The sequence below is a fragment of the Sturnira hondurensis genome, unplaced genomic scaffold (genome assembly GCF_014824575.4).
Source record: "Sturnira hondurensis isolate 20B ecotype Veracruz unplaced genomic scaffold, ASM1482457v3 Scaffold0004136, whole genome shotgun sequence".
Taxonomy (NCBI): domain Eukaryota; kingdom Metazoa; phylum Chordata; class Mammalia; order Chiroptera; family Phyllostomidae; genus Sturnira; species Sturnira hondurensis.
Window position 1 is genome coordinate 54,288,623 of NW_028076767.1, and position 26,345 is coordinate 54,314,967.

At 37.4% G+C, this 26,345-nt stretch overlaps 1 protein-coding gene across 23 annotated transcripts in view; it reads left to right on the top strand.

Moving 5' to 3' along the window:
- The window catches only part of BAZ2B (bromodomain adjacent to zinc finger domain 2B), a 382,453-nt gene that overhangs the window by 224,511 nt on the left and 131,597 nt on the right, over nt 1-26,345 (top strand). For all 23 annotated transcript variants that reach the window (XM_037044636.1, XM_037044615.1, XM_037044614.1 and 20 more), the window contains one exon: nt 12,738-12,884. In XM_037044636.1, coding sequence (XP_036900531.1) covers nt 12,740-12,884 — 145 coding nt within the window. In that variant the 5' untranslated portion in view covers nt 12,738-12,739. The remainder of the gene's footprint in view (nt 1-12,737; nt 12,885-26,345) is intronic.

A 26,345-nucleotide genomic window follows, 5' to 3' on the forward strand; every position in this document is an offset into this window, starting at 1 on the left:
GGTTTATGGTTCAGTTGTGTCCCAGCCTCTCCTACTGTGTCGGTGTGGTTTTCTTTTTGTTGCCTGGTGTGTTGTCATCATTCAGCCAGCCCTCAGGTTTTATTGACAGGAAGTCGTTCCATGCATAGCCATAGACTCAGTGTCTGGGAAGGTTCAGGATCTTCCCACCTCATCACCTTGAACCGGTACTCTCTGCAGAACATTTTGAAAGGTAATTTCTGACAATACCAAACCATCAGAAGTTTTTCTCTTTTTAAAAATTTAACTGTTAATAACACTAGCATATGGTAAATCATTCAAGTGGCAGAAGGTGGTATATAGTGAAAAAGAATTTTCCCATCCTAGATTCCAACTCCCCAATCACTTTATATAGAAGTAAACAGTTACCAGTTTCTTATATATTTTTCCAGAAATGCTCTGAGCATTTTGTTTTTTAAGAGGTGTCTTTTTTTCCCTGTTAGGGAAGATCTGCTTTTTTCCCATTGAAAAGGAGTTTTTATTCCAGTTCATCAGTTATGTAGTTCTTGCGTTGGTATCTTTTCTTGGCTTCCAAATAAACGTGGATATCTTACATAGAGTAACAGGATTTCTCTTTGTCACCCTGCTTTGTTTTCTCAATCTGTTAAGCATCAGCCTTAGTTGCTATCCAAAAATGTCTTAGAAATTTTATTATTTCTTAGTTTAAGCAAAGCTTTAGGTCTTTTTGCTTGTTCTTTTGCATGTGTTTGTAGATGAAAGGATCGATTAACCAGACACTATCTCTTTTTATCCTTCTGACCTTTGTATCCTTATTAGAAATGTCTGGCCCTGGCAGGGTAGCTCAGTTTCTTAGAGCATCATCCTGATATGCCGAGGTTGCAGGTTTGATCCCTGTCAGGCCACATACAAGGATCAACCAATGAGTGCGTAAATTAAGTGGAAGAACAGATCTCTCTCTCTATCTCTCTCTCTCTTTCTCTCTCTCTCTCTCTCTCTTTCTCTCTCTCTCTCTCTCTCTCTCACACACACACACACACACACACACACACACTATCTCATTGTCTCTCTCCCCCCTCCTTCTCTCTCTCCTTTTAGTCTTTCTCAAATCAAATTTTTAAAAAAAGAAATTTCTGATTCTAATCATTATTTAAATTTGTAGATTCTACCTGTGCTTTAGTTGATTCATACATGTTAAATCTTGCTCGGGTCTTCTTTTAACATTCTTTTATACCTTTCTTATGTTCTTAGGATAACCGTTTTCTCACAGATACGTCATTGCAAGAGAAAACTTAATCCTTTGGATGGAAAAAAATTCTCCCCGAATAGATATTTACTGAGCAGTGGGAAAAATCAGTGCTTTCTTCTTGGATAATTTTCTCATTATAAAGTCTCTTGAGGTATAAGTAAGACGAGAGTAAATTTCTTAAAGATTTAACAAATCTTTAGAGGTAGAACTAAGGCCAGTGGAAAGGAGGACAAGGAAAAACATAAAATTAAATTTTTAAATATTTTTATGTAATGTGAAGGTTCTTTTTAACCATCAGCTTCATAAAATTTAGTTATTGAAGGCTGGTATAATCCAGTCCTTTCAGTTTTCAGAGCAGGAAACTGGTATTGAGTGGCATCAGAGGCTGGCTCTAGATCACAGGCTGCAGCTCAGAGCCCCTGGTTGCCAGCCCACTTTCTTGAGGGGACACATGGGATTTTGTGACTGCCTGCAGTGCTAGTTAAAATGTACCAGGCAACAAGGGAGATTTTATATGTTCATATTTTAAATCATAATGTACTGTATTAATGACTTGAAATAACTGTTTCTGAAAAGGTAAGTAAAAAATTTATAAATAGTATCAGTCCTTTCAAATATGTTAATTAGGAGAAGAATTTTGTTTTCTGTCTAATAAAGTATTTCTACCTCATCATTTTCTATTGCTCAAAATCTGTTAACAGAATCATTTTTGGTTGTTGCTTGGTTTTTACTTTTGTTTTGCTACTTAATATCAAAGTATTATTTGTCTAAGTGCTCAGTTGCCTGAAAAGTATCTGAAGAGATACTTGTAGAAAAGCCTTTGTCAGAACTTTTAGAAAATAATGGACTTCTGCATCACTATTGTCAGTGGTCCTACTAAAGCGAAAGAGGCAGCCTAGTGACTATCTCCTGATATTCTTCCTAATTACAATTTTTACTTGAGGTTCCATTGTAAGGAAAAGTAAGGGTTCACCAACTCTACTTGTATGCTTTGAACTCCCATGGAGAACTTTTGGTGTTGTTAGCAAAAATAAAGACACTTGATTAGAAAACTTTTTTCCAGGGGAAATATCTAAGTCTATTTTTATGTTTTGCTTTTTGAATCTTCAATCTATTCTATAGCTCTATTTTCGGTAGTAAAGGAATCCTGTGGTCGAAGCACAGAGCAGCTAACTGTATTTCTTAGCCAACATGTCTTGCCCTTCTTCATTTGCACCTGTTTAGGTTTACATCTGACAGATGTCAGTGTTCATAAATGACGTGACTTCACAAAAAAGAACATTTGATATGCATGAATTTGAACAGTGTTATCATTACCAACTGATCGTTGAATGATTTTGGAGTATAGAAAAGCATCAAGCAGGGAAGTACCATAGTTGTTTGTGGCAATTCTGATTCTTGTCTGTTCTCAGAATTGTTACATAAATAACATTTTACTCAAATGCACTAAATTAATGTTACACAGCATGAGTGAGCATTATTATATGCATTAATTGTATATCATACATTATCAGATTTAAACAATTATGATAAAGTATAAAAAACAATAGACTAGAGGAATGCTAAGGAATAAAAAGATAGTTTGAATAGAATGTTCTAATTTATTGCAGTGGTACTAAATTAGCAAAATCATTTTATTATGGTAATTATATAGAATTACTACTTCATAGTGTTTTGGTTAACTGAATTCCAAGTAATGCAGTTTTTGATACTTTAGATCAGAATTTCTCAGCCTTAGTACTACTGACATTTTGGGCCAGGTAGTTAATTCTCTTGGTGGGGGTGGGGTGTGTGGCAGTTTTGTATATTTTAATCTCCGTACACCTGGCAGAACAGTGCTGTATTCACACAGGCAAATAGCCCTGCTCTTGCCACACTCCGGCGCCAACTGTGGCAAGAGCTACTGTCCTCCAGCCTGTGGAGAAACACAGGACCCACCAGCATCAACATCAGGTAGCTCTGCGGCAGCAGCTGGCAGAGTCAGAGGCTGCTGTTGGTGGTGATGGAGACTGCAGTGGGGGCGCTTTCCCTGGGGGAAGCCACAGAGACCTACCCCCTGGCTGAGGGCCCAGGTCAGTGGCTGACCCTGCTTCTTTGCCTTTTCATCAGGACAATGCCCTGTTGCTGAAGAACCTCCTCCAATATCCCCTTACATTTCTCTACATACAGTGCCCCTTCCTCCCCCCCTATCAACTGCTATGGAAGTTTTGTAACTGGATTTATTCTTTTTTGAGAGGTGTTCTGGGGCTCTTGATACACATAAAGGTGCCCTTCATTCTTTCACCTGTTAGCGCTTGGCCCCAAGTGATACAGATAATAAAGACTGAGTTGGACATTAAAAAAAAAGTTTGTCTCTGGCCAGTATGGCTCAGTTGGTTGGAGTGTCATCCCATAAATGCAAATGTCATGGATTCGATTCCCAGTCAGGGCACATGCCTGGGTTGTAGTTTGGTCTTCAGTGGGGGCCTGTGGGAGAAGGCAACCAATAATGTTTCTCTCCTTCACCCTCTCCTTCTCTTCCCTTCTCTGTAAAACCACTAAGTATGTCTTTGGTGAGGATAGAAGAAAAAGATATTCAGCCAGTAACACCCTGTCAGTTGTAGTAGTCAAAAATGTCCCCAGACATTGCAAAATGTTTTCTAGTGGAAAGCCACCCCTGGTTAAGAACTACTGCTTAAGGACAGGGGAAAGGTCTGTAATGAGTCGAATCACTTACAACCCCTTCATCATCTTCTTCGTGGGTTTTTTCCCCTGTTGTTCACATCAACAAATTTGTTTTTTTAATATAGTGTTATACATTAATTTTAAGTTGTAGTAATCTTTATCTTGCCTGGTTGACTTTGTGAGTAAGTTATTCCAAAGTTATACATTGGAAAATATACTCTCATAAATGTCCTAAACTAAAAGATGTACCTACTAATTGATATTCTTTCATAGGTGGGTGTGTTGTGGGTGAGGCAGTTATGTTACTATATTTGATTCATTTTTTTCTCATGGTACATGTACTGTTGTGGGCCAAAAAGACTCAGTTGCTTAGTGGTGACTTGGAACTAAGAAGAAAGTGATAGTCTTAATATTACAGCCTCAGAACGAGAGGCTGTTCCAGGAGTGCAAGTATCAGATCTCGATGTTCTTGCCGTAACAGAAATCTGGGAATAAATCGTTCTTGTATATCTGAATTGTTTTTATTTTAATGAACACAGTTTTCTTCAATAATCTGAATAAATGGATCTCACTGGTTTTATGTAGTATGTATTGAATAATAACTCATATGATCATAGAGTGTTTTTCAACTAAAAATTATTGTATTGATTTTTCCCCCAGAAGCATCTAGTTCTTTTTAATTTTTAAATATATTTTATTGGCTGTGCTATTGTCTGAATTTCCCCCCTTTGTTCCCTCTACCTAATACCCCCACTCCCTCTCGCAGTACCCCCTTAGTTCATGCCCGTGGGTCATGACATAATAAGAGTCTCTTGAGAATCCCAGTAGAACAGTTTCTTTTGCTGCCCAACCCCTACTGGGTTTTACAGCCAGAAGTTATGGGGATTTATCTTCCTGGCCCTAGAACCCTGGGGCAGGTGGTCTGGTTTGGGGCTGGAATCCCTAGCTCCTGAGGTATCCCTCATTTTTATCCACTGTACATGGGCATGGGGCTGTGCATTCCGCATTTCCTCACCTCACCATGCCACTCAGCATCTCCATGCCTCTCCACACTTCTCCACTCCATCTCTGCGTCTCTGCCCCTTGTACTTGCCTGGGTAAATGTGACTTCTTTACATCTTTGGTTGTCAGACTTCCATACAGCTCAATTTTCTGATGATTCTCAGTAATATTTGTTTTGTAGTTGTAATTTTTGCTGTAGTTGTGCAGGGAGGTGAGGCATGTTTACCTACACCTCCAAATGTCTGTCTCTATGTTTTATTTAAATTTGTGTTCCAGCTTATTTTGAAAATGTCATAAACATGATACTATTGGTACTTAAACAATCACAAGGCACTTATTTTTCATTTTTAATTCAAAATTTATCTGGGTAAAAAATATAATAACAGGCCAAGCATGTATGTAACCTGTAAGTAGATATGACCCTGAAATATTGACTTGAAATGAATAATCTAAAAATACATTAAATTTCTTTTACTGCCACACATTCACATCGCTCATCATACACACAAACATTCACTTAATAATAGCTAACAATTGTTGAATGCTAGGTACTCAGCACTTTACCTGCATTATCTCATTTAATCCTTCCAGCTACGTCTTTTTTTTTTTTTTTTGATTTTATTTATTTATCTTTAGAGGGGAAGGGAAGGAGAGAGGGAGAGAAATATCAGTGTATGGTTGCCTCTCGTGCGTCCCCTGTCGGGAACTGGGAACTGGCCTGCAACCCAGGCATGTGCCCTTGACTGGGAATCGAACCGCGATTGTGTGGTTCGCAGGCCTGCGCTCAATCCACTGAGCTATACCAGCCAGGGCTAATCCTTCCAACTATGTCTTTATATTACTTATGAAAACATCAAAAGTTCACTGAAATTACATAGTTTAAACAAGATCATAGCTAATAAGTTGTAGACACAGCTTTTGAATCTAGCTGTTGTCAGATGAAATCTGTCTTCATTTCTTTCACATTTAAGTTTACACTCTTCAGCCCCAAGGCATACATATTTTGTATGTGATTGCTATGTGCCAGACTTTGTGTTTTTGTTTTATTTTTCTTTTCTTTTGAAATTATTTTAGATTTATAAAAGATAGTTAGAAAACAAATACAGAACATACACATATATTTTTATCCAAATTCTAATTTTAATAATTTATATAACTTGAGTATAATTATTCAAATCATAAAATTAGAAATTAACATTGGTACAATGCTATTAACTAAGCTGTAGACTTTATATGAATTCCCTTAGTTTTCCCATTATTGTCCTTTTTCTGTCCCTAAATCCAACCTAGGATTCCATATCACATTAGTTGTTGTATCTCCTTAGTCTTCCACCCGTAGCAGTTCCTCAGTCTTTCATTTTCTTTCATGATCTTGACACTTGATGAATACTAAGTCAGTAATTGTGTATGTACTTTCTCAACTTGGATTTCTCTGGGTTTCTCATGATTTGACTGATGTTATGTGACTGAAAATAATACCACAGAAATGATATGCCCTTCAAAAGTAGTGTTATAACCTGTATTACAGGTTGTATAGTTTCTTTACTATGAAGTTCTGTTTTGCCATTTAATTGTAAATATTTGGGAGATTATACTTTGAATCTATTCAAATATCTTGTTTCTCCTTATACTTTTAGCATTTTTGGGTGCTCATGTATTTTAAACCTTCTTCTTTGACTAGTTCTTACAATATGGTAAACTAATGATTATTTTGTGGCTTTTTCACAATTACAAATGCATTGCTTTCTTACCTTTCAACTTTCTATTGAGTAGAGTTCCTTCCAGTCCTATGCTTGTGCTTTATTTAGCAGGGCACAATAGTAGGTAAAATGGGTATCAGTAATATTTGGCCTAAAAAAGCTAATCCTTGTTAATTCAAGCGTAAATAATCTTCATTCTAGAGTATCAAAGGCTAAAAAGTTGACTTGTTAATATCTTTTTTAAATGAAAAGAAGGATATGTATAAGATAAACATAGAGTAATTGACCATTTTTGTTACTAGAATTTCGAAATGCCTATGAACACCTGAAAAAAAAATTATACTTAATTCCAGTAGAAAAGAAAGAACTTTATATACAAGGAGAATACTCAATCACCTAAGAGGTCATAATGACTGACTAGAAATATGTCTAACTTCTGGTCAAGATGGTGGCATAGGCAGACACAGCTCACCTCTCTTCACAACCACATCGAAATCACATCTAAAAAATAGAACAACCATCATCAGGAATGCCAGAAGTTGAGTTGAATGGAAGTCTGACAACTATGGAATTAAAGAAACCACATTTATCCAGACACAGAATGGGCTGATTCCTCACCCATGTGTGGTGGCTAAAAATTTGGGAGGGATATCTTGCAAGCGAGGAGTCCCAGCCCAAAAACCAGGCCTCCATTCTAGGGTCCAGTGCCAGGAAGATAATTCACCATAACTTCTGGCTGCAAAAACCAGCAGGAATTGAGTTTGTGGAAGAAACTTCTGAAGCCCCAAGCAGTTCCCCTTTAAAACCTACACACAACTTACCTACTCAGACTCACTCCCTCTGAGTTCCAGCACCAGAGTAGAAGCTTGAAAGACACCAGTGACATGAAGGGAGGAACTGAAGTGTCTGTCATCAAGGCAAGCAGAGGCCATTGTCCTTTTCTAAATCCTACACCCACAGAGCCAGCAAACTGGTACCGTATTTGATACTCCATCAATCAGGCTGACACTGTTTGACCTGCCTTAGAGATGCCCAGAGACTCTGCCCCGTCCAACTCATAGACCCACCCAAGTGGCTTTTCTATATAAATGGCTGGCCGTGGCTCATGCTCCACAACTTCTTAAATCTTTTCAAAAAAGCAACAGCTGGCCTTAGTGAGCCCACAGCTGGGTTCTAGCAACAGCCAATCTAGATCCACAGCTTAGCTTCCCCTGGGAATCTCCAAGCCCAGCACAAATACAGCCATCTGATTGCTTTATAGCTCAGGTAGGGTGGCCCCAGGCAAAACACAGGTGGGGCCTGACCTTGGCCTGTACTACCTTGGAAACCCCAGGGCCAATGCACCCAGTAGACACCTACAGACCACATCAGAGTACCACCAACCTACCCTTGCACAGCTGATTCTCCTCAGACAGTGGAGGTTGGTCATCAGTGGTAACAGCTAATCCTTGAGGTTGACTGGCCTGGTCAAATTCCTCCCATTGATCTACCAGCAGCAACCAAGACTCAACTACAAGAGGAGGGTGTACTCAGCCCACACAAAGGGTGCACCTAGAGTACCTAGTTTGGATAATAAAGGAGGTTGTGCCAATGCACCCTACAGGATACCTACTATATTAGGCCACACTACCACAACACAGAGTCAGAGAAGCTCTATCTAATACATAGAAACAAACACAGGGAGGCTGCCAAAATGAGGAGACAAGGAAACATGGCCTAAATGAAAGAACAGATAAAAATTCCAGAAAAAGAGCTAAACAAAATGGAGATAAGCAATCTATCAGGTGCAGAGTTCAAAACACTGGTTATAAGAATGCTTAAGGAACTTAGTCAGGAGCTCAACAGCATAAAAAAGATCCAGTCAGAAACAAAGGACACACTAATTGAAATAGAGAACAATTTACAGGGGAACAACAGTACAGTGGATGAAGCTGAGAATCAAATCAATGATCTGGAACATAAGGAACCAAAAAGCAACCAATCAGAACAACACGAAGAAAAAAGAATCCAAATAAATGAGGATAGTATAAGCAACCTGTTGGACCACTTAAAGTGTTCCAACATTCATTTCAGAGGGGTGCCAGAAGAAGAAGAGAAAGAGCAAGAAATTGCAAATCTATTTGAAAAAATAATGAAAGGGAACTTTTCTAATTTGATGAAGAAAATAGGCATGCAAGTCCAGGAAGCACCAAGAGTCCCAAACAAGATGAGTGCAGAGAGGCCCACTACGAAACACATCATAATTAAAATGATGAAGATTGAAAATAAAGAGAGACTCTTAAAAGCAATTAGAGAAAAGAATCTTGTTATTTACAGGGGCGTTCCAATAAGACTGTTGGCTGATTTCTCACAAGAAACTTTGCAGGCTAGAAGGTATTAGTAAATGTTCCAAGTCATGAAGAGCAGGGACTTACAGCTAAGATTGCTCTACCTTGCAAAACTATCATTTAGAATTGAAGGGGAGATAAAGAGATTCCCAGACAAGAAAAAACTAAAGGTGTTCATTATCACCAAACCATTATGATATGAAATGTTAAAGGGACTTGTTTAAGAAAAAGATAAAAACTATGAACAATAAAATGGCAATAAATACATATCTATCTGCAATTGAATCTAAAAAACAAAGTAAGCAAACAAGAAGAATGGAGACAGAATCATGGATATGCAGAGTATTTTGATGGGTACCAGATGGGATGGGGGTGAGGAGGACTGGGTGAAGAAGTGAGGAGAGTAAGACATACAAATAGGTAGTTACAGAATAGCCATGGGGATGTCAAGTATAGTATAGGAAATGGAGTAGCCTAAGAACTTATACACATGACTTATGGACATGAACAATGGTGCAGGGATTGCCAGAGGGAGTAGGTGGCACTGGGTGGAGGGGTGCAAATGGGGAAACATCAGGACAACTATAATAGCATGATCAACAAAATACAATTTTAAAAATAGAAACAAAAATAAAGTACAGTTGGTTGAGAACCACTGGTTTAGAATTTAAAAAATGAAAAAATATATATCTAGGATCGAAATAGTTAAAATGAAATGACATGTGAGTAATGTATATAATAGAACTAAGGAAAGTGGCTGCATACACATTTAACAAATGAGTTAAGCCCATTCACACTTATATGAACAAAAAGAAGCGAAGAATAAAAGAAAATTACACTTTAAGCCCTGGCTGGTGTAGCTCAGTGAATTGAGCGTGGGCCTGCGAACCACTCGATCGCGGTTCGATTCCCAGTCAGGGCACATGCCTGGGTTGCAGGCCAGTTCCCGACAGGGGACTCACAAGAGGCAACCATACATTGATATTTCTATCCTTCTCTCCTTCGTTTCCCCTCTAAAAATAAATAAAAAATATATTAAAAAAAAGAAAAATCACATTTTTACTGAAACTAAAAGAGGCCCCCATATACCTCATGCTACTAGCTCTAGTTCCATTTTTTTATTGTCAGGTTTAAAGTTTATTTTGCTTTTAAACAATGTTATAATAAAGTTTCTACTTGTACTTTATCTATAAAATAGATTCTTAAAAGATTGCAAGATCCAAATGTATGCTTATTTTTTCACCTTAATAAATATTTCTAGGAGAAGTAATCTCCAATGAGGAATATATAGAGACGCTCATTTTGCCTTCTGGGTTTTCCTTAACCTTAGTCCTGAATTAAGTCATATCAACAGAAGGAGATATACCTAGGGTGTATAACTTACTATCTTATTAAAAACTAATGACTGTTATTTAGCTCTTACATCCAAGTACTCAGCTAAAGTGCTTATCTATATCATAAAGGTATTTTTGGCGTGCAATACAAGGGAATATTTTAAAATAAATCTACCTTTTATTATTTTTAAATAATAATATATTTCAGCCCTGGCTGGTGTAGCTCAGTGGATTGAGCGCGGGCCTGCGAACCACACGATCGTGGTTCGATTCCCAGTCAGGGCACATGCCTGGGTTGCAGGCCAGTTCCCAGCAGGGGACTCACAAGAGGCAACCATACATTGATATTTCTATCCCTCTATCCTTCCCTTCCCCTCTAAAGATAAATAAATAAATCTTTAAAAAAATTATATATTTCAGTATCTGTGATCTGTGTGACTTAGTTGGTTGGGCAGCATTCCTCAAAGTGAAAGGTTCTGGGTTCGATTTCAGGTCAGGGCACATGCCTATGTTGAGGTTTGGTTCCCAGTTCTGAGTGCCTAGGAGAGACAACTGATCAGTGTTTCTCTCTCACATCTCTGTTTCTCTCCCTCTCTTTCTCCCTCCTTTCCTCTCTCTCTAAAAATAAAATAAATATTTAAAGTAGCAATAAATAGCATATTTTAGAATTTTTGTAGACAGCGTGGTTATTAGCTATACATTTTTTAAAAGTCTTTTTCTGTAAAATCTATTTAGGTAAAGAATCTACTTTTTTTTTTGTATTTAGTGAAATGAGATGTTGGTGAAAATAATTTGTAAAGAAAGATGTATCCTATAGGCCTGGCCATCAGACAACCACATACCTCAAAACTCATTAGTTACTATTTGATGACCTAGAATTTGCCCTTTAAGCATTAGTTCCAAGTACACATCAGTACTAACTAGGCTTTTCCCTGATGAATGCTAATAAAGAGTAAGAAAAGTTCTGTAAGAATATGCCCACACTCATTACAGCAGTACCATCCCTGTGGAGATGATTGACAATGCTGGAACATGAAGTTTCTCAGTTGTGTATGGTTGGGAAACTCATTGAAATTGTCTTACAAATGATCCTATGTGTCAGCACGAGATTATCTTTACCACACATATTTATCTTAGGAGAAAAATCATCTAAATACCATATGGGTTCAATTGATATTTAAACATCAACCCTGCATTATTTTAATTTGTCAATATTTAAAATTAAATCAAACTATTTTTTCTTAGAAAGTATATAGTAATAATGTGAATTGGCTGTAGAATTCCCTACAGATATCTTTTTATGTTTAGATTATTTAAATGGTGAAAGTTTACTCTTGGTTAATTTTAAGTTTACAAGTAAGCAGTATCTTTTTTTTGTTTGTTTCTTCCTATAAATTGTGAACTTCACCATTGCCTTGCTTAATTTTGGGATCAGGGTATGCAAAGAGTATTAAAATGACCACAAACTAATACAGATAAAATATTTATTGAGATGTAATTGACATGTAACATATTAGTTATAAGTGTATAGTATGATGATTCTATATTTGTACATATTGTGAAATGACCACCACAGTCAGCCCAGTTAACATTTCTCACCACACATAATTATAGTTTTTTTCCTTGTGATGACAGCTTTTAAGATCTTCTCTTTTAGCAACTTTGAAATACACAATAGAGTTGTACTAATAGTAGTCACCTTGCTGTACATTATGTCCCCATGACTTAATTTATTTTATAACGAAATTTGTACCTTTGACCTCCTTTACTTATTTCTATTCTAAATTCTTTGTATCAACATAAACTATTGCAATAAGGCCAATGTAATATTGTACCCAAAATAGCCAAGCAGATTAACGAAGATGCTTATAGGTGGTTACTATAAATTAGTCATATTAAGGTCATTTTGAAGCAATACTTCAAATGTGATTGTAGTAAAAACTATGAAATGTAATTTGTCTTTTGAGGGAGGTCTCATTGTATTGGGGATTACAACGTCAGATTGTTGGATTCTTGAGACCAGCAAGCATATTTCTATCTGGATTAATAAGATGGGGTTATAGTGTATTGAAATATAATGGTATTTTCTTGTTATATTAAAACAATATGGGCATTGTGTTGTAAGTGAGTGGGTGATGAAGTGATGTAGGAAGAATAAGAAGTTGATATATTAATTTTCCTAAGGTTCTGGCACATGTGTGAAATTACTGTATTCACATCATTATTAATTATTTTGACATGAGGAAACTACAATCCTAATAGAGGGGGATTTGGTATACTTAACATTAAACTTATTTCATAAATTGGTATTTTTAACTTTTGTTTTTTATTCCATATTTTATGTTTCTGAAGAAAGCATGTTCTAAATTTATTTCATAACTTTAAAAACTATGCCTAAATATTTGACTTAATTTAAGTATGTATAACTCTTTTGAATACTTCCACTGTCTTATACTGAGAATAAATACCTTTCTCCCTCTCGTAGATATGGAGTCTGGAGAACGGTTGCCATCCTCAACAGCCTCCTCTACTATACCAACCTCCCCTTCTATGCCTTCTGTGGCTTCATCGGTGTCAAAAGGCGGCCTTTCCACTGGAGCTGCTTCGCTTAGCTCTACAATCAACCCATGTGGTGAATATCCTTATTAACTCAATTTTAGAATGCCATTCTTTTACTAATTTGTGTTCGTAGTGTTTTATACAACTGAATAAATTGTTCTCAATACCTCCATTGACCTGTGGAACAATGGCTACATTAAACATCTACTCTGCTTTTTTGAATTCTGTCAGGACACTTGGGTAGCCCTGGTTTTTCCATGCATTTCATACTTACTAGAAACTCTCTTTGTGAGTTTCATATCAATGTCACCATTTCAATTAATAAATTAATGTATGCAAAGTCTTTTTAAAACATTACGCCCACAAGGGAATGAAGAAATACAAAGGAATTCTTGTTGATAAGAGAAGGTACCAGTGCTGTGAACCCTTTGCCCTAAATCTGCTTTCAGTATTGAAATGACCTTTACCAAACTCCAACTGTCTCATTTCACAGGTGTATACTAAGGCATCTAGATCATTTACTTGCTGGAAAATATTTTTGAAGCTTAGAGCATGATAAGTTTCTCTTAAACATGACCAAAGTTTATATTATTGAAAAGAGAGCTTTATTTTAGAAGTGAAAATACCCTTAATTTTCATTAATTACATAGGAAGTGTTTTTAATAACTATCCCAAGTCACTTCTTGCTCAAAAAGAGATTTGGTAGAATACATCTTTTTTTCTTTTTACAGCTGAAGTTGATTAACTTGTTTCTTTATCAATAGGAAGCTCTTTAATCTTAAGTATTTTCAAATAATCTTATAGATTATTCTGTATGTTTATAAGCAGTACAAGTAAATGATATTTCACCTTTTCAAGATTAGGTTTGTAATTTGGTGTAAGTGAAATGCATAAGTATGGAATATTTGCTAACAAATTCTCTAGCAAATTGCCAAGTATATATTTAAGTATTTTGATTTTTTAATCAATGGAAAAATAACGAAGGATGCCATTTTGTCATTGTTTTATCAGAATACATTTCTAAAGTTTTCTTAGTGATTACAAAATAAGTAAAATAAAATAGCATAACATTAAAAAGTAAATAAATGAAATCCCTGTTCGCCGGCACCCTGTACAGTCTGGGTTAAAGTCAACATTGAACAGCCTGATCCACACTTCCCTTATGCATAAAATGGTAACGATGTATAACTGAAGAATGCCTTTGATGATTTGCTGTGTTTGGAAAAGATGATGCCACAATTGGCATTTTATTTCCAGTGACTTTGTCTAAATGATTAAAGAGTTATACTTTTATAATTTTTCTTTCCTGCTTTTATAACTGTTCTTCAATATTATATTTGAACACAGAGCCCTGAGTTTTCTGAACATTTTGCCATCATTTATTTCTCACTTAGTTTCCTGAATTAGTGACCCTTGAATTGCTTGTGATTCTGATTAGTCACATTAGGGCACTATTTTTTGTTAGTGATAGTTGGGAATTGCAGGAGCGGGTGAGGTATTCTAGGTTGCTGAGTATCATTAGGAATTTCCTTGTGTAGAAAGGAATAAGTGTTTGTCATTTACTTGTCAGTTTCAGAGGTTGTAGAGCTTGTGTGAATGAAAGTATAGTTTATTTCTATGCTTATTCAGAAATATATCACTTATTAACATATTTGAATAACCTACATCACTAGTTTTTAGACAGAGGGGAAGGGTAGGAGAAAAAGAGGAAGAGAAACATCAATGTGTGGTTGCCTCTCACATGCCCCCTACTGGGGACCTGGCCTGCAACCCAGGCATTTGCCCTTACTGAGAATCAAATCTATGACCCTTTGGTTCACAGGCTGGCATGCAATCCACTGAGCCACAACAGCAGGGCCAGGACATTCTGTTTTAAGCAGTTATTTTAATAGACCATTCTGTCTTCTTTATTAATGGTATGTCTACAGGAATTCCACCGAGTTACAAGGGATGTAATTCAAACCTGCTTTTCAACATTGAGTGATTAACTAATTTATTTGGAATCAATATCTTGTGAGGATTTGAGATTATGCCTACCCACAAGTTAGCCTGCTGTCTCCTGGGTCAGAGATTTCATTATTTACAGCACAGCAAACAGCATGAGCATCATGTTAGCACTGGCTTCCCTTGCCTCTCAAGTTCCAGCCAACTTGAATCTTGTACATGCAGTGGGTTTGTGTCACAGTTTAGGAATACTGAGCTTGGAGAATCCACTACTTTTACTGTAAGTGAAGACAAACCCGTTTTCTGGAAGCAAATGTTACCTCATCCTTCAAGGTTGACCACTGCAAATGTAATGCTAAGAAAGGGCTTGGTTAAAGAGTGGTCAAGGCCTTGAATTCTTGGTGGACTCAGCAGTAACATGTGGGGAGGGACCTTGCTGGATTGCCTTTTGTGAAACACCTGTCATTTTTACTACAGTAACTTGAATGGAAAGTAACACTGCAGTAAAGATTGATCTAAGGCTACCTACATATATGTGTTTTGTTGGTCTTAACAGAATATCAGGAATACAATATTTCTTTTGTCTTTAAGTTATGATTTAAAAATAACTTGCCTACTTCTAATAAATATTTTGGGACAGGTTTCAGGAAATGTATTGACATAGTAAACAAAACAATTAACCAAAATATCAAAAGATATGCTCTAAAAAGATACTAGCTAAAGAAAGCCACCAATGTTAAACAAAAAACTTACTGAATTAACTGTTAAGAATAAAAGGGAAATATAATGGTATGTGTATATATATGTGCTATATATACACATGTGTGTGTATATGTGTGTATGTATGTATCTTATACTGGTGCTAGTCAGCATATCAGTTCCTCAGGATAATGTAAACTTTCATCCTGGCCTTGGGTGGTGTAATGATTATGCTCCCAGAACCTTTGTGTGAAAAACCAAATGATGCACAATATCCTACTTGCGAGTTTCACCGATTCTCAGACTGCACATACTGGCTCAGAGTGAAAGCTGAGAGAACAGTATTGACGCATAGTTGCATAATTAAACTTTACAGAGTGGATTAGCTTGAGAGTTGTGGTCATTTGAAATCATACAAAGATAGAATTTGGGAAATTTTAGTTACAGTTCAACTGTGTCTTAGACCAATGGGTTTTGTATTTTTTTTAGGTAATTACCTTCAAACCAAAGCTTATAAAAATAAAAATGCTGAGTAAATAAAACAGGTAAACTGTTTAAAACTTCTAGTAAAAGCTGGAGTATTCCTGCTTTTCTTTTTAAAATTAAAGAGACCGATTACATATGTATTTTACAATTGCTGGCCACGTATCTCTACACAAGTGTGACAAATCATGGTTTATTGGGAAAAGCACAAGTCAATCAGGAAGGCCACAGCTAAGGGCAGGTGTCAGTGATGATAATGGTTAACTGCGAATAGGAAGACATGGCAAATCAACACCCCAGCCCACAGATAGGCCGTGCTGGGTAGGTTATGTGTGCCATCACATAATCTGAACTGCTCATTTTCAATCATTCTTTGAAGTAAGGAACTCTGATGCTCATGTGGGTCTCTCCTGTCTGTAAGAGGCCCGATCCACTTACAGCACTGTTTTCCAGGAAGGAAGCAGGGGTGGGGATGAGGCAGCAGAAGTGGCATGCCTGCTTCCTTTGACCCCCTCTGAAGAGCTTTCCCAGAAACACCACCCGGAGTTTCTGACTTGTGTATCTTTTGCTGGAATTGTGTACATGGTAGTCTCAGCTTAAAGGGAGGCCAGGAAAAATAGTTTTTCAATGAATGCATTGCTGCCTTGAGTAAAATAGAAATTATTAGTAAGGGAAAAGGAGAGACTGGACAAGTAATGTCTGCTGTGGGCTAAGTGAAACAAGGGACAGAGGACAGGATTTCAACCTGAGGGGCAGGCTGAGGTTATGTCATTTGTAACTTCATATGCCATGCTTAGGAATAACATGTTGATTAAGAGCAGGGACTCTTCCCTTGTAAAGTCCTGAAATTGAGTCTTGGCTTGTCGACTTATCAGGTGTGTGAATTTGGGTAAATTATCCCTTTCTAGGGTTCCATTGCCTTATCTAATGCATAAAATAGATACAACAACACCCATTTTGCAGCCTTATAAGGGTGCCTAGCATATAGTAGGTGCCTAGTAAACTGTAAGCATTATTTTTATTCATATGTCACCAAATGGAAGGATTTTATTTGATCATACTACTTTCAAATTGACAGCTTTAGCACCATGTAGCTTGGGGGTGCTAGGGGGAGAGACTAGAATGAAGAAGACCTTTAGGGGGGTACTCATATTTACTGGGTAAGAAACAATGAGGGCCCACATTAAGAAATTATTGGATGTGGAGAAAAAAGCAAGTTTCCAGAAAATGTTTAGGGAGTAGATTCTAATGGGATATGAAGTGATGTGGAGAGGGAGATTGAAGCTCTGACATGACTTGGACAACCGGGTGAGGGTTGTCCCATGTAATGAGAAATGTGGAGACAAACATTTTAAGGGTAAAAGGCTCATTACCTTTTTGCATGTTGCGTTTGAATGGAATTTGCACCCATTTTTATATCTATACATTGTTGATGAATATTCGAGTTGTTTCCAACTTTTGTCAATTAAAAACAATGTTATGACCATCATTTACATGGATCCTAGTGCACATATGCATCCTTTTCTGAAGATGTCTTCAACTTTCTCAGTAGTACCAGTTATTTCTCCACCAGCTGTATGTTAGAGGCTTTGATGCTTATCAGCCATGCTAACACTTGTCATTAGCAGACTTTTTGATTTTTGTCAATGATGAATATGAAGTAGTATTTTATTATGGTGCCTTTTTATAAGTGTTTTAGCCTTTTGGCTTTGTTCTTTATTGAGGTGTTTATTTAAGGCTTTGATGCATGTATCTATTGGGTTGTATCTCTTTTTTAATAAGTTAGTGAGTTTTTAAAAAATTTTGGATGCTGATTTTTTTTCACCATGTTTGTGGGAGATATCTTTTTCTCAGTCTATGGTATATCTTTATTTTACATTGTCTTTTGATGAATAAAACTTCTACTTTTAATATAGTCAGATCTATAAAGTTTTAAATTTATGACTGTGCATTTTTGCTTATTTAAGAAATCCTCCTTCACAGCCAAGGTTGTTCATGTTATTTTTAAGCTTTCACTTACCTCTCAATTAGTATTACTTTGAAAAGTGTATGGTTCTGAGGTATCAAGCCAGTTGCAATAGAAGGAAGAATCCTCTGGTTTGGGAGCTATCACCAGTTGGAGTTGTTGGCTGATGTATCAGTCAGTTCAGCTAGAGTTAACATAAACCAATAAAGCTGTTTGAAGCAGAAAGTGCTTTAATATATACTTAAAGTACTTATAAAATTATTGAGGAGCTGACGCCTTACCCCCATGAATGATTTCAGAGCATTACTATTGAATTGTACTGCTTAAGGAAGCTACCTCTGATTCAGTGAGGATACCACTGTTGCGGCTGATGGCTCCCTGAATCCTGCCATTTCAGCTATATGTACCAGTGATCAAGAGAAGATAAAAAATATGAACAGTGAAAGGACAGCAAACTCAGTTATTAACAACCACACCTAAAACTAAAGCAAACTAAGAGGAGAGCTAGATCGGTAGTGGAAACATAGAAATGGAGATCACATGGATGGTTAGCAACAGGGGAGTGGGAGGAGGGGAAGGGGGGAGAAGGTACAGAGAATAAGTAGCATAGACGGTAGGTAGAAAATAGACAGGGGGAGGGCAAGAACAGTATGGGAATTATAGAATCTAAAGAACTTGTGACACATGGACATGAACGAAAGGGGGAATGGTGGGGGAGGGGTGCAGGGTGGAGGGGAATGAAGGGGGTAATGGGACACCTGTAGTGGCATAATCAATAAAAAGGAGCCACTGACACAACTGGCTTCAGGGCTGTTCTGTTCTGCCTGCTAGATCTGGGTTGCCTGTGTAGTGAAACTTCTCATCAGCAAATAAAGACTGTTATAATTATTCCTTTCCAATTTGGATGCCTTTTATATCTTCTTGTCTGATGGTTCTGACTGGGACTTCTAGTAGTATGTTGAATAAGAGAGGTGCAAGTGGACATCCCTCTCTTGTTCCTGATGTTAAGGGGAAGGACTGTGGTTTTTGCCTGTTGAGTGTGATGCTGACAGTGAGTTTGTCATATATGGCCTTTATTATGTTTAGGTGTGTTCCCTCTAGTCTCCCTTTGCCAACACTTTTGATCATAAATGGGTGCTGGAGTTTATTAAATGCCCTTTTTGCATCTCTTGATAGGATCATGTGTTTGTTCCCCTCATTTTGTTTATATGGTGAACCACATCTGTTGACCTGTGAATGTTGTACCAACCTTGCATTGCTGGAATAAATCCCGCTTGGTCATGGTGCATGATCTTTGTGATGCATTGCTGTATTCAGTTTGCTAATATTTTATTGAGGATTTTAGCATCTATGTTCATCAGGGATATTGGCCTATAATTGTCTTTCTTTGTAATGTCTTTATCTTGTTTTGGAATTAGGATAATGCTGGCCTTGTAAAATGAGTTTGGGAGTCTTCCATCCTCTTGAAGTTTTTGAAATACTTTGAGAAGGAGAGGTGTGAGTTCTTCATGGAATGTTTGGTAAATTTACCTGTGAGGCCACCAGTCCAGGGCTTTTGTTTGTTGGGAGTTTTTTTTTTATTATTGCTTCAATTTCACTAGGTGTAATCTGTCTATGTAGATTCTCTGATTTTTCCTGATTTATTGTTAGAAGATTATATGTTCCTAGGAATTTATCCATTGCATCCAGGTTATCCAGTTTCCTGGCATCTAGTTGTTGATAATATTTTCTTACAGTCCTTTGTATTTCTTTGGTATTAGTTGTTATGTCTCTTCTTTCACTTCTCATTGTATTTATTTGGGTCCTCTCTTTTTTTCTTGATTAGGTTTGTCAGTCTTATTTCTCTTTATAAAGAACCACTCTTATGTCATTTTTTCCTTAGATTCTATTCTGATTGTGCTCTGATCTTTATTATTTCCTTCCTTCTACTCACTTTGGGTTTGTTTGTTGTTCTTTTTCAAGTGCCTTCAAGTGTGAAGTTATATTGTTTATTTGAGCTTTTTCTTTTCTTTTTTGGGATCAGCCTGTAATGCTATGAATTTCCCTGTTAGGGTTCTTTCCCAGTGTTCCACAGATTTTGGAATGTTGTATCCTCATTTTCTTTTTCTCTTTCTTTTTTAAAAGATTTTGTTTATTTATCTTTAGAGGGGAGGGGAAGTAAGGAGAGAGGGAGAGAAACATGAATGTATGGTTGCCTCTCATGTGTCCCCTGCAACCAGGCATGTGTCCTGACTGGGAATCGAACCGCGATTCTTTGGTTCACAGGCTTGAGCTCAATCCAATGAGCTATACCAACTAGGGCTGTATCCTCATTTTCATTTGTTTCAAGGTAGCTTTTGATTTCTTCCTTGATCTCATTGTTGACCCATTCATTGTTTAATAACATGTTATTTAGCTTCCATTTCTTTATCTATTTTTCAGTTTTCTTCTTGTGATTGTTTTCTAGTTTAATAGCATTGTGGTCAGAGAAGATGCTTGTTATGATTTCAATCTTCTTAAATTTATTAAGACTTGTTTTGCGTATTATATGTGTCCTGTCCTAGGAAGCATTCCATATGTACTTGAAAAGTGTGTATATTCTGCTGCTTTGGGGGGAAATGCTCTTAAGATAGCTGTTAAATTTGATCTAGTGTTTGATCTAGTGTTTGATCAAATTTGATCTATTTGATCTAGTGTTTGTTTTATGCAACTGTGTCCTTGTTGATTTTCACTTTGAAAGATCTGTCCATTGAAGTCAGTGAGGTATTAATGTCCCTGACTCTAACTCTATTACTGTCAGCCTCTCCCTTTACATCCATCAAGATTTGCATCACGTATTTAGGTGCTTCTATGTTGGGTGCATAAATGTTTACTAGCGTTATATTCTCTTGTTGGATTGTTACCTTTATCATTATGTAGTGTCCTTTGTTTCTTACTAAAGCTTTGGTTTTAAAGTCGATTTTGTTGGATAGAAGTACTGCTGCTCAGCTTTTTTTCCTTTTCATTTGCATGAAATATCTTTTTTGGTTCCTTTATTTTAGCTGGTGTGTGCCTTTCTCATTTTCTCATATATCTATTTACTGCTATAAATTTCCCTTTTAAGTACAACTCTGACTGTATCCCACAAATTTTGGTATATTTTCATTTCATTATCATTCTAGGTAAAGTGTGTTTTATTTTCCTTTATGAATTCCTTGGTTGGTTGCTTAGAAGTCAGTAATTTAGCATTTAAATATTTTGATCTTTTTTATTCTATTTTTTCCATTACTATTTAGTCCCCTTATACACCTGTCCCCCACCCCAATCCACATACTGATATTGTTTTATTGATGTCCATTTTAGTTACATTGTGGTTAAAAACATACTGGTGATAGTCTGTGTGCTATATTTTTGCTCCTTACTGTTGCTGTTTTTAGACTGGCCTCCTGTGTGTCCTCTTTGTGCCTGTGAAATGTGTTGCATTAGCCAAGAATTTAGGGGGAATGAGTTTCTTTCTGCATAGTTTCCTTGCTTCTAAGATTACCCTCTAATTTCCAGCTGCTCTGCCAGCTTTGGACTCTGCACTCTGATACTTAAGGCTTTCTTTTATCTAAGCCATTTCATAATGAAGGAAGTTGTTCGATTAAGAAATACATCAGCCCTGGGTAGTGTGGCTTAGTTCGTTGGAGTATCGTTCCATAAACAAAAAGGTTGTGGGTTCAACTCCTGGTCAGGGCACATACCTGGGTAGTAGGTTCAGTGCCCAGTTGGGGTGCATGGGAGAGGCAATGGATCAGTGTTTCTCTCCCTCTCTTTGGCTCCCCCTTCCCCTCTCTCTGAAATCAGTAAGTATGTCCTCGGTTGGAGATAAATAAAAATAATAAAAATTTCTGAAAAGGGAATATGTCAAATTCAACAACTCTGCTGTGTGTAGCCCTGTCTTTCAAGAATAGATTTCTCTATGTTCTCTGCTGGCTGTTTTGCCATGTCCCTGTAGTCGTTCACCATTGATTCACAGTGTACTTACAGCTAGCCATTTGGATGGCTTAAGCTCTGAATGTTGGTCTCATGCTTTTTGTGATTTCCTCACTGTCAGGATTTCCCCTTTAGATTTTCTGACCTTTTCTCAGTCCTGGATTCTGATCTGTGGCACCTTTAGTTAATAAGTCTGTTCATTTTCTCCCATCACATTTTGTAATTGTTGCTGTGAGGTTTAGACAGTATTAGCAGAACAGAACAATACCAAGTCACACTTTTTACACCTTCTCATTACCAATTTTTCAGGTTAATTTCTCCTCCAACTTTTCTTTGCTTTTTAAAAAAATGTATTGTTGATGCTATTATAGTTGTTCCAATTTTATTCCCCCTTGCCCCCCTCCACCCAGACCCTGCCTCACTCCCAAAAGCAATACCCACACAGTTGCCTGTGTCCATGGGTCATTCGTATATGTTCTTTGACTAATTCTTACCCCCTTTTCAACTACTCCCTACCTTCCCGCTCCCCTCTTTGGCTTTTCTGTACTTCTGGATGCCTTCCAGTATCTTTAGTTTTGTTGTTCTTTTAAATCCAGTTTTTATCATTATCCTCTGTGGGTGATTCATGCAACTACTATCTTACCACTCCACCATTATCTGAAGTTGTCCTTCCAAGACAGGTAACTTTCTATTTTTTTAATTTAAAAAATTTTTTTAAATTATTTTATTGTTTAATTACAGTTGTCTGCATTTCCCCCACCACCACCACTCCCCCTGGGCAAACACCCCAGGCATATTCACCAGGTAACTTTCTTTTAAAAAATTTTTCATGAAGAACTCAAGGGATGGCATGCGACCCCGTGTGACCAATCCAAATGTCGTATTTCCCAGACATTTGTGATTGGTTTAGGAACGGGCACGTGGTGCAAATCAGATGAATCAAAGAGATTCCATTCTGGGATTTTTACTGGGGCTGATGAGGAAGGATACTCTTTAGTCCCACAAATCTGGGAGGAAGGGCCTATCTGAGGATGTAGAACCAAAGGAAGAAAGAAGTTTTGTCCTGGAAAACATTCAGTCAGTCATTTCCAAAAGTCTTTGCCTTATGTGAGGCAATGCATTTACCTTTTACTAATTTTGAATTGCGTATTTTGTACTTTTCAACCTAACCAATAGACCCTCCATGATCTAATCGCTACCTACTTTAAATTGGTGGTACTGTTCTCACTCTGTTCTATTATCTTCTAGCCTCCCTGCCCTTTCACTTCTTTTTTTAGATATATTTTATTGCTTATGCCATTACAGTTGTTCTATTCTTCCCCCCTTCATTCCCCTCCACCCTGCACACCTCCTACCCCCCTTCATTCCCCCTCTTTAGTTCATGTCCATGTGTCGTAAGTTCTTTAGCTTCTACGTTTCCCACACTACTCTTGTCCTCCCCCTGCCTATTTTCTCCCCACTGTCTATGCTACTATGCCTTCCTCCCACTCCTCCTCCCACTCCCCTGTTGCTAACCCTCCATGTGATCTCCATTTCTATGGTTCTGTTCTGGTTCTAGTTGTTTGCTTGGTTTGCTTTTGTTTTAAGTATGGTTGGTAATAACTGTGAGTTTGTTGTCTTTTCACTGTTCATATTTTTTATCTTTTTTTCCTTAGATAAGTCCCTTTAACCTTTCATATAATAATGGCTTGGTGATGATGAACTCCTTGAACTTGACCTTATCTGAGAAGCATTTTATCTGCTTTTTCATTCTAAATGAAAGCTTTGCTGGACAGAGCAATCTTGGATGTAGGTCCTTGCCTTTCATGACTTGGAATACTTCTTTCCAGCCCCTTCTTGCCTGTAAGATTTCTTTTGAGAAATCAGCTGACAGTCTGATGGGAACTCCTTTGTAGGTGTCCCCTTATCTCTTGCTGCTTCTAGGATTCTCTCCTTCATTTTAATCTTGGGTAATGTAATGAGGATGTGCCTTGGTGTGTTCCTCCTTTGGCCTTCTTTGGGACTCTCTGAGCTTCCTGAACTTCCTGGAAGTCTACTTCCTTTGCTAGATTGGGGAAGTTCTTCTTTATTATTAGTTCAAGTAAGTTTTCCACTTGTCGCTCTTCCTCTTCCCCTTCTGGTACCCCTATAATTTGGGTGTTGGAACATTTAAAGATGTCCTAGAGGTTCCTAAGCCTCTCCTCAATTTTTTAAATTCTTGTTTCTTCATTCTTTTCTGTTTGTTTCTTTCTTCCTTCTGGTCCACTCCATTGATTTGAGTCCTGGTTTTCTTGCCATCATTATTGGTTCCCTGTGCATTTTCCTTCATTTCACTTAGTGTAGCCTTCATTTTTTTTTCCATCTAATTTGTGACCAACATCAACCAATTTTCTGAGCATCCTGAACACCAGTGTTTTGAACCGTGCATCTGATAAATTTGGGCTATCTCTTGGTCACTTAGGTGTATTGTCTATAGGGCTTTGATCTGTTCTTTTGTTTGAGCCTTTTTTTTTTGGTCTGGTCACACCTATTAGGTATGAGTGGTGGAGCCTTAGGTGTTCACCAGTGCAGGACAACCCAGTGGCTGGGTTGTGATGCTGTATGTGGGGCGGGGCGGGAGAGGGAACAATGGCGCTTGCTCCACTCTCTTATTTCATTCTCTTCCACTGCTTCCCACAAACAAACTGGGCCCTTCTGGTGCTGGTTCTCGAGTGGGTGGGCTTGTATATATTCTAGTACCTGTGGGTTTCTCCAACAAACTCTCCTGTGAGGCTGGGAGTCTCTCCCAGCACCTCAACCCCCACAAGTGTTTTCATTCAGTGCTTTTAGGCTTTATTTCCCAGCTCTGGGACCCTGGGTTGCTTGGTCTGTTTCAGTCCCTGTTTTTGCCTGGTTTATCTGTGCAAAAAATGTGTGACCTAAGTGAGCCAGCGGCCTTGTGCCCTCACTGGGTCTGCCTGTTGCCACCCTGAGTCCAGGGTCTGCCAGCTGCCCACTGTGTGCCCGGGACCTCCAACCACCACTTTTTCCTGCTACGACCCCTCTCCGCCAGCCACTTACTCTGCCCCTCTTACCAGTCTGGATGGATGGTTGTCAGACTTCTGTACAGTTTAATTTTATGTCAGATCTGGTTGGTTTTTTATTTCTAAATTTTTGTTGTCCTTAATTTTGGTTGTGCGAGGAGGCATAGTGTGCCTACCTACGCTTCCACCTTGGCCCGAAGTCCCTTTCACTTCTTTAGATACAAATATTCTTTCCCAACTAAGGATTTCAAATATGTTCTCCCTCTGGAAGATTTTCCTAAGGTTGATTCTTTCTTATGCTTTGTCTCAGATTAAATATCCTGAGAGATTAATTAAAGAAGTCTTCTTCATAGTGTCTGTGTAATTGTTCCACTATTATCTTTCTGAACCTAATAATTTCATTCATAGTACTCTTCATAATTTATAATTATGTATGGCATAATTATATAATTTATAATTTGGTAGCATTTTGCTTATTTGTCTATTCATCTACATTTAAAGGGCAGGGAGCATATCTCTTTCCTTTTTTTTTAAAGATTTTATTTATTTATCTTTAGAGGGGAAGGGAAGGAGAGAGAGAGAAATATTGATGTATGATTGCCTCTCATGAGTTTCCTGATGAGAACTGGCCTGCAACCCAGGAATGTGCCCTGACTGGGAATCGAACCACGATCGTGTGGTTTGTAGGCCCATGCTCAATCCACTGAGCTACACCAGCCAGGGCTTCTCTTTACTTTTATTATTAGTCTCTAGTAAGTAAGTGCCTGGCACAGAAATACATGCTCAAGAAACAATTGTTGAAGAAAAGAAAGTAAGGAGAGATGAACTTACAAGACTATTACTGAAAATTAGATGATAAATTAACTCTAATAGCTTTTCTAAGCTATTACATGCTTTACTCAGGTAATACCGAGTCATATGCAAATTTCGGTTAGAGAAGGACATTATAAGCCATAGGATAAGGAATCTTAAAAGATCAGTTGACCTTACTGAAGAGGCAGTGAATGAATAAAACTCTGAAAGTCCAAAGTTATTTTTAATTAGAACTTCTTTAAAAGATAGCTAGGGCTTCAGCATACAGTCTATAGAAAATCATTAATAGAATGAGATAGGACTCTTACTAAGAGTTTTTGGGACAATGCTAAAGTTGTATTTTAGTTTCTTTGTGAATTTATGTCATGGTATGAACTATGATAACAACACTTTCTTTTTTAGTTGAGTTGCTTATATTTTAGATATCTATAAATCATAAGTAAGGGCCCTAAAATATTAAACTGTCTAGCTTTTATTCCCCCTCAGTGAGTTTATTTAACAAGGGGTTTCATCACAAGGCACCAAATATTTTTGAAATATTATTTTACCTAACTGTTGAGAAGTTTGTAGCTTTAATTTAGAATTTTAGCAATAAATTACTAAAACATGGTAATGACTTAAAATCAATTAAGTACTCTTAAAATTAAAGCCAGTTTTATAGATTAAATTGTGTTTTTCTCCCCTCAAATACATT